Source organism: Pteropus alecto, unplaced genomic scaffold, assembly GCF_000325575.1.
Source record: "Pteropus alecto unplaced genomic scaffold, ASM32557v1 scaffold24, whole genome shotgun sequence".
In the NCBI taxonomy this organism is placed as follows: domain Eukaryota; kingdom Metazoa; phylum Chordata; class Mammalia; order Chiroptera; family Pteropodidae; genus Pteropus; species Pteropus alecto.
Window position 1 is genome coordinate 4,347,792 of NW_006439192.1, and position 13,164 is coordinate 4,360,955.

Here is a 13,164-nt window from a genome sequence, read left to right on the forward strand (position 1 = left end):
CCTGAATCCCCTCCTGCAACCAGCTCTCAGAGCTGAGCCTCTGATGGTTCCCACCAGTCTCAAGGATTCTTGAATCCAGAATCCCATCCCGAAGGCTGCCTAAGCAGCTCTACCGTACAGCCTTGCCCCAATATAGATGTTGCTCACCTCTTGCCACTTCTGTAACAGGGAGGTGTTAACTCTACAGTAACAACCCACTTTAGGGTGTGGGGGGCGGACATCTGAAATAGCTAAACTCAGATGGAGGAGGGGAGCGCCAGGAGACAGGAGCTCCCTTCTCCATAGAAGAACTTCGAGGACACAAGTAGCTGGAGGAAGAAGGAAGAGATTTTCTGCAGTGTTCCCAAACAAAGAGAACTGATCGGGCTTTGGGGAGAGCTCTGTTTCCCTCTGTTTCATTCAGCACCTGTCCCCTCCTCCCACAGATCCAGGAGGCAACAGGCCTCCAACTGGTTATCAGGTCCTCCAGTGTGAGGGCCTTTGTCTCCCCCTCAGACATCTAGCTGGCAGGGCAAGGGGCCTACAAATCCTCCCTGACCCTCCCAGCTCTTTGTTATCTCAGAGGGAAGATTACATTTCTGTGTGGGGAGGCAAGGTGCCAGAAGTCCTCAGAGCAGGACAGAGGCAGGCAGAGTGATTGTCTGACCCTTTTTGCCTGGAGCTGGTCAGGCCGCCCTGGAGATGCTCTCCCTCCACTGGCCTGGGGCCTATCCCCAAGTGGAAGGTCTGCATTTCAGAAAGAGGAAAAGAAGAGCAGCATGGAAGGGCGAAGGGCTGGAAGGATAAAAGCAGGCAGCTCTCGATTATTCAGGATTCATTTCTGTGCTCTGTGGATGTCCCATGCATTCTCTGGGTTTTTCACCTTCTCCATTCCACGATCTTTGGCTAGTTCCCTGAAAAGTGGGTGAAGGAGAGCTAGCAAATTGGCTACTTGCTCCCATTTCAGCTTCTTGCTAAATCTATAGAGAAATTTGTTCAGCATCAGGTCTAGGCCCCATAATGCCAAACAGACAGGCACTTAGATCGTTCTCTTTCTGTTTAAATCAAGGGCACATTCTTCAGCCTCCTCTTTTGCATTCAAAATACTCCTAAAATGCTCCCAAATCAAGCCTGGATTGAGAATTATTTGAAATGAAGGCGGCCTAATTGATGGGTAGCTTATATAGGAGGATATAAATGGAGCCTGATCAGGAATCGAAGGATCAAAGGGTGGAAAGATAGGCTTACAGGAGGAATAACCCTCTAAGCAATGGCTGAAGTTCATTTATTCCACAGATATGTGAATTCCTACTTTTATTAGTTTTAAATGTATTCATTCATTCAATAAATATTTACTGCGTATTTACTCTTTGGTCAGTCAATAAACATTTACTGAGCTCCTACTATGTGAATGACACTGTTGGGCACTATTCTTTCACCTGCTGGTCAAATAGAAAAATAACTGAGAGACCCTTTCCTTAAATTTAAGGAGGAGGAGTTATCTCATTCAGTATTCAAGATTCCACAAACTTACGAGTTTAGGCGGGGTGAGGGTGAAGGTGCAGGCCCTACTATTAACTTACACAGCGACTTCTATCCATGGAACACTTTTGGTGCACTGACATCTGTGACAACTTTGTGAGGGAGTCCCAACCAACTAGGGGTAATATGTAAACAAGTTTTGATTTTATTTCAGATGCATAACTCGTACAAAATTAAACAGTTCATAAGTAGGGGACCAGAATGGAGACATCTTTCATATCGAATGTGACATATTTCTCACTCTACCAGTGGTCCCCAACATGACACCATTGGAGCAGTAGAAAAAATACAAACTCTTTGCTTCTTCCTGGGACAGCCTAGTTCCTCAAGTCTGAGCAGGTCCAACAATTTGTCTTTTTCAGAAGTTTCCCAGAGGACTCATCCATTTGGATTAGGGAGCCACTAGATTCTACCACTCTGTGGAAGGATCCAGAGAAAAGGACATTTTAGCTGTTTTCTCTTTGGTTCCATAGAGAACTAGATTGTGCTCTGGGCGGACTCTGATTAATTTCCAAACCAACACCACCCCTCAACTCCTTCCACTCACTCTTTGCTTCCAAACATTCCCCGCAGGCTGGAGACTTCTGGAGGCCAAAAATTGTGCTGTAAAATTGACAGGATGCAGCTTCCCATGGACCACAAAACCCAAACCGTGTGGCTGGGGAAAGTGAAATGGAAGGGTCTGAGGAGGGTGTCAACCTTCCAATGAATAAAAACAGCTTGTATTTATTGAGTAATTGTATGTCTAGCTCTCATTTAATCCTCAACTCTATATGGAAAGTACTATTATCCCCCTTTTACAGATGAGAAACTGAAAATCATTTCCCCCAGGCACACAGTCAGACTCCAAAGTTTCTGCTGCCTTGTAGAATCTCAGGCGACAGCGTCTTCTCACCTCACCCCCAAACGGCTAATCTGTCCACGGAATGATTTCGGGCGCTCTCCAGGAGATACTCAGATGGGGGCGGGGGTAATGCATGCATAGACTAGACTACAGGCAAGGAGCAGCAGAGTGCAGGGCAGCTTAGCCCGCTCCCCGCTTCTCGGGGCCCGAGGCTCAGAAACTACAAGGCCCAGCAGGCAGTTGCAAGGGGAGGAGGAGGAGGTGGGACTAGCGCGGGGTGGGAGTGAGAGAGAGAGCCCTCGCGCCTCGCCGGCGCATAGCGCTCCGAGCGCTCCTGCGGCCACTGGTGCGGCGGCCTCGGTAGCAGGCGGCGGCGAGCGGGAGCCCGAACTCTGGTCCAACCGCAGCGCGCGGAGGAGCCCGGGCTGTGCCCAGAGCTGGGCGGCAACGTCCGGACAGGACCGAGACTCCGCTTAGCGCATTGCGGCGACCTCGCCTTCTCCGGCCGCGAGCGCGCGCCGCAGCTGGAAAAGCAGCGGAGACCGCGGACTTTTCTCCTGTCCGAGAGGCGCCCCGCAGGGCGCCCGGTACCAAGACTGCTCTCGGGAACGCCGCAGCGCCAGGGTCCCCGCAGGGCGATGGAGCCCGGGCTGCAAAAATCGTGAGGCGCCGCCGCCAGGTCTGGAGAGGGGGGCCACAGGGTCTGGAGACCCCGGGCGGCGTGCGGGAGCCCTCCCCACGCCCCGCCTCCGGGGCACCAGCTTTGGCTCCATTGTTCCCGCCTCCGCCAGGCCAGCTTCCGGGGACCCCATCTTGCGCAGGTTGGTGATATGGTCCCCCAACTCTTTGATGAACTTCACCTTCTCGTGCAGGTAGTGACGCCTCAGGAAGTCGCACAGGTGGGCGGGAACCTCAGCGCCGAGTGAGGTAAGAGCTGCGGCGCCCCCAGATCCGGGGCGGGCTTGGCGTCCCGAGTGGCCCCCGGCGCTGGAGCCTCCTGGCTGCGCTCTTCCCTCGCCGCAGCCCTGTCGGGTCCGGCGCCTCCCTCTGCTCGTTACCCGTCCCCCTCGACTGCCCAACTCCCTCCCCAGCACTCTGCGCCCCCCTTTTGTCTCCCCTCCTTTCCTTCGGCTCGCGTCGCCTTCTGCGCCCCCTGCCCGCGCTCGTCCCGTCGCTCCTCCTGCTGCCCAACTTTTCCGCCAACTCGCGCTGGGGAGCTGGTGAGGCAGCGTGGACACCACGGTGAGACCGGGCAAGGACAGGGCCAGGGCGAAGGCGGCGGCGGCCCTCAGTGTTCTAGGACTGGGTGAGGAGGGCGGGAGTGGGCAGGGAGGTGAAGTAAGTGTGTGTGTGCGTGAGTGTGTGAGTGTGTGAGTGTGTGTGTGTGTGTGTGTGTGTGTGTGTGTGTGTGTGTTGCATTCCACTCTTTTTCGTTCACTCGTAGGGACTCACCCCAATTCAGCAGGTAGCTTTGGGTGGAACGCTAAAAATCCCGAGTATTTCCATGTCCTTTTCCGCCCCTGGAAAGCCTGGGGTCGGGTTTGGGGTGGGAAAGCGGTGGGGGCACGAAGAGGGAAGGGAGTGGAGGGGTAGGTCAGCTTCTCTCCGAATAGGTTTTAACTCTATGTCGTCACCAAATGGCTGGATCTGCATTAGCGGAGAGCGAGAAAGGAATTCCCTTCCCAGAGGGACTTATTAGTCCATCCCCGAAAGGGTCGGAAGTTTGGAGACCGTGAGGGCGCCCAGTGGGTGATGTTAAGCCCCACGATGGGGTCAGGGGAGGGGAACGTTCAGTTCCAGCCTGGTTCTAGGAGGTGGGGGAAGGGCTAAGGGTTTTGTCCGGCGCGGTTCACTCGGCAGCAGCAATGCATGTTGCTTCTCTGGCCCCGACCCCTCTGCTCTCCGCCCCATCTTCCCGTCATGTTTGAGGTTGGGAGAAGAGGGGCTAGAATCCTCATTTTCGGAGGAATTTATTGACATTGTAGATGGAGTTCATTTAACACATAGCCCGTGAAGGCAGCCAGACACCTTTGGTGGTAGTGTGTGTGAATGTGGGGGGGCGGGGAGAGGGGGTGAAGCCTGGGCCCAGAAGCTGTTAGCCCATTTAAACATTTCTGCGGTATCTTTCTTCCCCAACACGTTCCCCCCCCCGCCCCATTTTCCAGATGTAGCAGCCGCATCTGGTTCCGTTTCACCCCACAGGGGTACACCGCAGCCACATTATTAACATCCTTCTTCCTCCCTCCCCCTCCCCCAAATTAAAACTGGAATTCTTCAACTTGTCCTTTCCATCTCCCTCTTTAAAATTTCTTAAGTCTTGGAGATGTGGCATTGGGATTTGGGGTGAAAAAAGTTACCCTGGGTCCCGTTATTTAGGATCTGTTGGTGGTAGTGCTTTCCAGATTGTGCAGAAGGTTTTATGGGGTGGCACTGGCGAACGGTTCATCTGCTGGGGATGGACTCTTTGGTCACAGGTCTGACCCAGAACTGGCCCTGATAGAAGTTTCTGGAACCAAAGTGTTGTTTCTTGTCTCTTCAGTTAGAGCTGGGGCAGTGCGAATGTCTGACCCAGTGCGGAGCCCGCCGTCGGGTCCTCGGCCGCCGGGCGGTGGCGTCACGCATCCCTATTCCACCCTCCGGGCAGCGAGCTGCGGGCACAGCGGCCGAGGCCGGGCCGGGGCGGGGCGGGAGGGCGAGGACTGTTGCTGCGAGAGGCGCTCCCTGTGCGTTTTTAAGGAATTATTTGGGCTGCAGCCCCCGGAAACTAGAGCGGGACATTTTCCCATTTAATAAGTAAGGCTGAAGTTTTGAAAGCGGGGGTTGGATTGCTGAGGGGTCTTTTTGTAAGGTCCTTTGAGGTAGGAGAGCACCTTGTGGTCTATAGTTGCGGGAGGATAGGGAGAGTTGGTCCCTCTCACCCTCTCCTTTCCAGTCTCTTTCAAATTGAAAACACTTCTCTGGTTTCCTCCTTTGGGCGGTAGTTTTGGAGGCTGTAATGAAATCGCACTTTCTCTAGACATGGTAATTAAGGTGACTGTTTCCTCCGCAGATGTGCCCTGCCCTTTGCACCTCCGGACCAGCGCTTTTTTTAGAATACCATCTAAATGGTAGAACCTTAGCCTTGAGACCGTTTAGCGCAAAGTAGCCATTTTTCCTCGTTGGCCCAGGCTCCCGAATTCCTCTCTGAGGCTTGAAAAGCTAAATAGCAGGGCCCCGTGGGACATGCCTCCGTCTGCTAATTACCCCCAAGCCTGGGTCATCTCCCTTCCTTTTGGTGACGGAGGTCGAGTGGGAGAGCCATTGCCGACCGTCTGTCCTGATGGCCTGCTTCCCTAATGACTTGTTTACATATTTCTCCCACTTGGTTGGGAGAAGCTCCAGGGCTGCTGCTGACCCAAGAGGAGCACAGGGTGTTTGGGGACAGGGAGGTTGCTGGGGCCTGGCTCCAGCTGGGATGGTTGTGTACTGCATCAGTGACAAGCTTCTTGAAATATCTGTTGCATTTACTCTTAGTCATAGATGAGTGTCAGCATTTTAATGAGGGCCATCCGCATGGTTAGCCACTTGGACACGTGTGCTTTCACTGCCTGCTTTTCTTGCCCATTTTGGAGGTATTTTCACAGATGGAATTTGGGTCAGAGTGGGCACTACTTCCTTTGGTTCCCAAGTAGACAGCCTTGGGTGCTTCTTTATCTTGGCCTCTGGCCATGGAGGATGTTAGAAAGTTCCTTAAATGCCCTTAGAATAGCAAGTTGAAGCAAAAGAACAGGAAGAAATAGAGAAGGAGCCTGGAAGATTATTGTCCCACCCTTCCTGAGGGAGAAGATTAGAGTAAGTACCTCCATAGAGTAAGCACCATAAGCCTTGGCTGGCTTTCTTCCTGGTAGACTCCAGAGGGTAGGAAGATTGAGTTGAGTATTGAGTAGGCAGACTCCTGCCACGGAGACCACAGAGACCAAGGAAAAGCCATGGGTTTTTGCTTTGAGTTTTATGCTTTTTGTTTGTTTTGGGTGTTGACTCGAAACAAGACTCCTAAAATAGGCAATTTCCTCCTGTGAGTTTGGGGTTTTAGCAGCCAGCTCCTCTGAACGCTTTCTTCTTGCCTCCATTTTTCAATCTCTTTCATCAAAATGGCTGTTAGTTAAGAGCTTCCTAGGAAAGTTGGAGCCTGTTGCTGCTGGAGGAAAAAGAGGTAGAGAGAATTGATTCAGACATCTTGTTCTAAAAAGGCCTAACATCACTTGAATTTAATTTCCTCTTGGGAAATTTGTCTTGCATTTGTCTTCCCAAGAGCTTTGTAAAAGGTCTGAATTTGCCAGGGACTGGTGGGAGGCCAGATGTAGAGCTTTAGAGAAGATATTCTGGTGCTTCCAGAGAAGATTAAATACCAGACTTGGGCTAGAATATTTGCTTTCCCCCCAAGATTGCATCTACCTTAAACAGAAATTCTCTCCTTACTACCACTCCCTCTTGCAATTAAAGGAGCTATTTTTCATCTTCAGTTAAATAGCCCTCACCTGAATGAACAACTCCAAGAATATGATGGTGGTCACTAGTCCATCCTGTCTCCAATAGCAAGGTTTCCTAGATTATGGTGGAGCAGTTAGTGTTTCATTTATTTATTTTATTTTATTTTTACTAATTTTTTGTATACCCCACTCCCAAGGACATTTGGACACTTTACAGAGACTCGAAAATTTTAAATTAGCATTTCCCTTGGACCATCTAAAATTCTGCAAGCTGAACTGCATAACTTTTTTCAGATGCTTAATAAGTACTTGCCCTGTCATTCTCCTCAGTGAGCAGAGAATGCTTACTTTTGGGAAAAGCAACCATTTCTGTTAACTCTTCTTCCTATCTAAAGGAATTAATGTTTTGGTGTTACTTCCTCATTTCTGAGGAATTGAAATGTTTAAAAAATGTCCCAGTAGTTATGTTTTGAGATACAGCTTGGCTGGCTAACAAGGAGTATTCGACGATCGCTTTTCTTTGATATTCTCTATCTTTCTTCTGCAGGAGTACCTATATCAGTTTCTTTTCAGTCAGCCTCTGCTTTTAACACATTAAGTGCTAAGGATATTAACAAAAGTTAGTCAGGTACAGACCCTACTGTTAAAGAGCTTGGTATTTTGTAAATTCAGAGGAATGAGATCCTCATTTAGAAGGCCTAAGGAAAGAAGAGGTGGTTTTTTGAGTTAAGGGTCAGAGAATAGGAAAGCTTGGTCCATTGTGTGAGGAGGAAGAGCAAAGAAGAAACGTTTGGGCAGGGTGTGCAGGTTGCCTAGAGCTGTGCTCCCCCAAAGGAATATAACATAAGCCACATATAATCTTAGATTTTCTAGTAGCCACATTTGAAATTCAATAAAAAGAAACAGGCGGAATTCATTTTTATTAATTTTTTTAGAGTTTGATAATATGTTTGATTTAGCCCATTAGACCCCAAAATTATAATTTGAACATGTAATCAATTCAAGAAATTATTCATGAGATACTTTACATTCTGTTTTTATACCAGGTTTTCAAATTCTAGCACTAGCTACATTTCAAGTGCTCGATAGCCACAAATGGCCGGTGGTCATCATATGGAGCAGCTAGGTCTAGAGTATAGGGTTTGAAGATGGAGAGTGAGAAATGCTTTTGTAAGGTAAGAAGTTCGTGTCCTCCTGCTGCCAAAATCTCTTGAGAATACTGTCAAGGAGTGACTCAAAGCACAATGTTTATAATTCCTTACATTTGATTAGGACTTTAGAGAGGCGAGAACAGGCATTTTCACCCACGCTGCCTACTTGATCCTCATAACCTATGATGTAGGGAAGACAAGTATTTTAGCCTTCTCTGACAAGTGGGAAACTGAGGCTCAGAAAGGTTAAGTGACTCTCCCGTGGTGGCAAAGTCATAAATGGAATGGCAAGAATTAATCTGTTACTTTTTCCAGAAAATAGAAGGAAGAAGACTTGGCCTTGAACTCTTCGGCTAGTTTTCCTTACATTATTTTTGGACAAGGAGATCTGACAATCATAGAATCTTTACTCTTAGAATTCAGAAGAGTTTCAAGGGGATATATTCCAGCCCCTGCTTTCTCCCATCTTACATTAAATTAGTACTTAGAGAGAAGAGAGCAGGTACTCTCACGCATGCTGCCTATTTGATCCTCATAACCACCTGTGATGTAGGTGGGGCAAATATTTTAGTCCCCTCTGACAAGCGCGGAAACTGAGATGTGTGTATCCCCCATCCACATACTCCAGTGAGGACCTCTGCACCTAGGCAGAGTTGGCCACAGGTCCCAGGAGACCTGACATGGGAGTGGAGCCAGCTGCAGGGTCTCTGAGGAAGCTGCTGTGTACACCTGTGAGGCTACAGGTCACATCTGTCCAGCAGTGAAGGAAGGAGACTCTTCCTATGGGATTTTAAGAATTTATTAATTAGTAGAATGAGAAGAAGGTGAGGAGAAGTAGGAGGTGGTAGTTCCTAGGGTCCCAGGCAGTGTGTGGATTAGTGGTTTACATCACAGTGTTTTCTACAATAGGATGTGTGCCCATTTACCTTCTCATTCCAGGAGTTGGTGCTGGGAGGCTAGGTTTTTTATTAACAACCTTCATTTTACAGATGTAGGACTTGAGGCCCAGAAGAGAAGAAGAGGATGAGATTTTTGCAGGGAAGCTGCCAGATTAGTTTGAAGTACGTTGATCACAGAGCTGAAAGAGGACAGTTTGCAGCCAGCCCACACCTATGAGGAGGTGGGCAGGCTTTTCAGGGTACAGAGTAGCCAAGCAGTGGTGGAAGCTGCCTGTCTGCTACATTTGAAAACAAGTGTAATCACCTCAAGATGATACCACCCTTTCCCACTGGATACTAAAAATTCGTTCATTACGCTGGTGGTTCTTGTGGGACTTAGGTTCATAGTTGGGTGTACCTTTCCGCATGACAGATGTGCATCAGTTTAGTGTATCTTCTGGATGTAATGAGATATGGAATGTGGTTTAGGGATGTCCTTTGGCAAGCATCACTTCTATTTCAAGCCAGGGATCATGCCCCTTCCTATGTGCCCCATGTGTCCTAGATGGCACAGCTGTGAGCTGCTTACAAGGGTCTTCCAACCCACAAAACTGAGAATCGAGACTCCCCCATTTCCAAAGTTACCTCAGATCTGTCCTTATCTACTTAGTTTCTCTATAGCACAGGGATGCCCTTTGGAGAAAATGAGTTTGTATCAGATAGAGCCAGGTTTAATGAACCCCTAATTTGCGTCCTCCCATTTCGTTCCCTAGCATCTGAAAACCAGGGCGATGAGAGTCTCGGTGCTGTTGCTTACCGGCTTAACTTCTTAACCTCTTTGAGTCTGTTTCTCCATGGCTTAAGGGAAATAATGATTCCTGCCCTGCATAAGTTTATAGTGAGGAAAAAATGAAGTTTTATATTTATAGATTTTACCTAGTCCATGCTTGGCATGTAGCGGGTATTCAATAAACATTTGTTCCAGTCTGTTTCTTCTAGTCTTTTCCCTAAATATAGAAAAATAAAAGAGAAATGTTTACTTTTCTTTTGATTTGAAATCATTAAAAAATTTTAGGAAAGCCTTGGGAGGGAGCTAGTGGTAGTGTATACATATTCCCATCGGCAAGCACACGTGAACGAAGCCAAGAATCTAGGGGTTTCTGCCAGCGGGGACTGACTCACTCGCAGGGGCCCTGTCTGGCTCAGGGAAGGCAGGGCTGAAGCACCACATTAGGGCATGTTCCGGGGAAGTGGATTCTCTGAATAACTTGGATGGTTCCCTGGAGTATTTAGGACAAAAGCCACCTGGAAGATGGAGATGGTCACCCCCACATCGTCCAGACGGTGCCCTGAAAGTCTTATCGCTTGGTAAATGTTTAGCAGCAACAATCCCTTGTTCCTTAGGACCCTAGGAGCTTATCTTAAATTTACCACTCCAGACCTGAGAAGGGTGAAGGGGCTGTGCTTTGAACTGGGACTGGCATGAACCATCTTTGAGTCAGCCCTTGCAAGAGCCCTTTGACTCTTCAGCACAACCTCTTTTTCCCCACTTCTGGATTCATTTCTGTCAAACATCAGCTGTCACCTTTCAGTATTGGGGAGAAGAACTGGATTCACCTCATAGTTCCACACTCTGAGGCTCTTTTTAAGGGGTTGGTAGTTTTGTTCTCTCCGTGAGGGAAGCTGGTAGAACCAGAGATCCCTGGGGTGCATACAGTTTGGAGACAAAAAGAAAGGACGCTCAAATCACTTTTTTCAGCTTTCTCATCACATAGGTCCAGAGAGGATCAGCATCTTACTTGGCTCCCATTTCCTAGTCTTTAGCTTATTCCATAATTCATCTCTCTTTACCCTGCACCAAAGGGTTGGTTTGCCCTGGAGGGAGTGAAGTCGTAGACCAGAGTCATCAACACACTGAAGGCTCTTTCGGTCCCACCACTCTGTGAAGCCTTTGCCCACGAAGTGGCAACACTATTTGGGACTTTCATCAGGCTATTTGCTTTCTCAATACAATTTTGGTGCTTAGGGCTTGGAGAACTTCATGACGATTTTCCCAGCAAGGCTCGCACATAGTCCACACTCAGTAAATAGTTTTAGAACTGAATTAAAGCACTCCCTTGTCTAATGAAGGTCTATCACCTCGAATTCGTTAGGGCAGGACCATGGTTCTTTTCTTTGTACCTTAAGGAGTGAGTTATTGCTTTAATCGCCCTTCTGCACAGGGCGACTATGTGACATGCTTCATCTTCTTTTTCTCTTTGCCTCACTTCCACCCTCTTAACTTTTTGGTTTTTTCTCTTTCCAGAGTCAGCTTGAAAAGGAGGATCAAGCTCAAGGCAGAGTCTCCATGGAGGTGTGGAGCCTTGTCACCAACCTCTAACTGCAGAACTGGGATGTGGAGCTGGAAGTGCCTCCTCTTCTGGGCTGTGCTGGTCACAGCCACACTCTGCACTGCCAGGCCAGCTCCAACCTTGCCTGAACAAGGTAAGGCATGAGCCGAGGGTCAGCCCAAACTCCTGGCCCTCAGAAACAGGGTGGTCTGGGACAAAGGTGATGTGTTCGGAGGCGATGCGATCGACTGGGAAGGCTCCACCCCGGTGGAACAAAGGACTCCTTTCCTGTAGGAGAGACTCCCAAGCTGGGCTGGGTAGGGCCTGGTTATAAACATAACCAACTTTATCAGAAGTTGGGTCATGAAGGTTGGTGACATCTATTTGCCAGAGGTGGATTTATGCTTTTCTCTTTTGAAAAAAATTACTTTTGATTGGGACCTAAGAGCCGGTTCCCTAACCTAAGCGATGTATAAAATGGGGTTGGACAATGCAATGGGGAGTGAGTGACTTATGAATTTGGGTTTTGAACTTGGATCAGGCTACAGGGAATATTGAGGGATGTGGAAGCTTGATGAAGACCTCTAGCTTCTAAAAAATCGTTCCAAAGATACATCTTCTATGAGGGTTGGCAGTCATGGCCACATGCTTGCCATTTTGCCTTCCTTGACTATATCTCACAGGCCTGTTTGGAGGCCTGCTGAGTGATTTGCTTTGGATATGTGCTGCTGGAGAGATTTCAAAGAAATTGAGAACCAAGGAGCATAATGGGTCATGGGAGTTGGGGGAGATCTATAGCTTGTTGGAAATGCAGAGAGATTATCAGTAACAGGAAGGACTTGCCTTCCTGCTCATGGGATTTGCTGGAGTTGTGGAAATACTTTGTGGAGATTACAGGTACAGCATACGTGGTGGCTTTCGAGGGTCTTTAAGAACTAATATTTGGGTTTTTCTGCCCACAAAGGGTGTGTGGCTTGTAATCCAGTGGCTGATCATATAAATAGAGAAGGTCGGCAATGGGCGAAAGGCTCAGGTGTGCACATGAATGGTAGCTGCCTTTAAAGGGCTGTCAGTCTCGCTGTCAGGTCCTATCTAAATGATGAATGATGAATGAGAATATTTGTCCACTTATATGGTGATGGGAAAGGAGGACAGAAGGGTGTGTGAGATTTTCTAGAAGGTACACCGGCTGGAGCAGACAGATTAATGTTGCATTCAGTAATAGAACTGAAGGCAGGACCTGAGCTAGAACATACTGGAAACTCGAAGTGGGAGAGACTGTCTCTCCCCACAGGGAGTTCACCATCTGCTAGGGAGGAGACCAGTACAGAGGTAAATACAAAGTAGACCTCGTTTAAACTACACAGTGGAGTTATAACAAAATGCAATAGGCATGCAGAGGAAGTGGGGAACTGAGAGCATCTGAGGTGGGTCTAGAGGGATAGGTAGGAGTTTGGAAGGGGGAAATGAAGGACATTCAAGGTAGAACAGCATGAGCGAAGGTACTAAGGTAGGGTGTATAAGGTATACAGAGAAATGATTTACCTGGTGAGTAGGTAGTTTTCTGAGTAGAAGTAATACCCAGAAAAATTGGATCGAGTTATGAGCACATGGAAGGCCTTAATGCTCTGCTAAAGAAATTATACTTAAATAGGTAGATATTGGGGGTCTTGAAAAGTTTTGAGCAAGTAGTGATGCAGTCCATCATTCAGAAAATTAATCTGGTAGCTGAATCTGGATGAGTGGAAGGAAGAAGATGGACCTATGTTTGAATTCTTCTCTACCTCTTAATAGTTGCATTACTTGCTTTGACAAATTACTCAACCACACTAAGCCTTAGTTTGCTCATCTTTAAAATGGGGACAGTAATAAAGGATTAAGTGAGCTAATCCAGACAAAGCACTTATATGTAAAGTGTTAGCTGCCACCATTGTCGCCAGAAAGAGAGTTAGAAGTTTGTTTTGAATGTCT

The 13,164-nt window shown here is 48.1% G+C and overlaps 1 protein-coding gene across 10 annotated transcripts in view; it reads left to right on the forward strand.

The window, feature by feature from the left end:
• The first annotated feature begins 3,273 nt into the window (after positions 1-3,273).
• Positions 3,274-13,164, forward strand: part of FGFR1 (fibroblast growth factor receptor 1) — a 46,105-nt gene continuing 36,214 nt past the window's right edge. For 8 of the 10 annotated variants that reach the window (XM_015592885.2, XM_006916294.3, XM_015592886.2 and 5 more), the window contains exons 1-2: positions 3,274-3,292; positions 11,169-11,347. In XM_015592885.2, the coding sequence (XP_015448371.1) occupies positions 11,257-11,347 (91 nt within the window). In that variant the 5' untranslated portion in view covers positions 3,274-3,292; positions 11,169-11,256. Of the gene's footprint in view, positions 3,293-3,588; positions 3,608-10,210; positions 10,232-11,168; positions 11,348-13,164 lie in introns of those variants that run through there. The other 2 variants (XM_015592889.2, XM_025049893.1) reach the window with 2 other exon arrangements.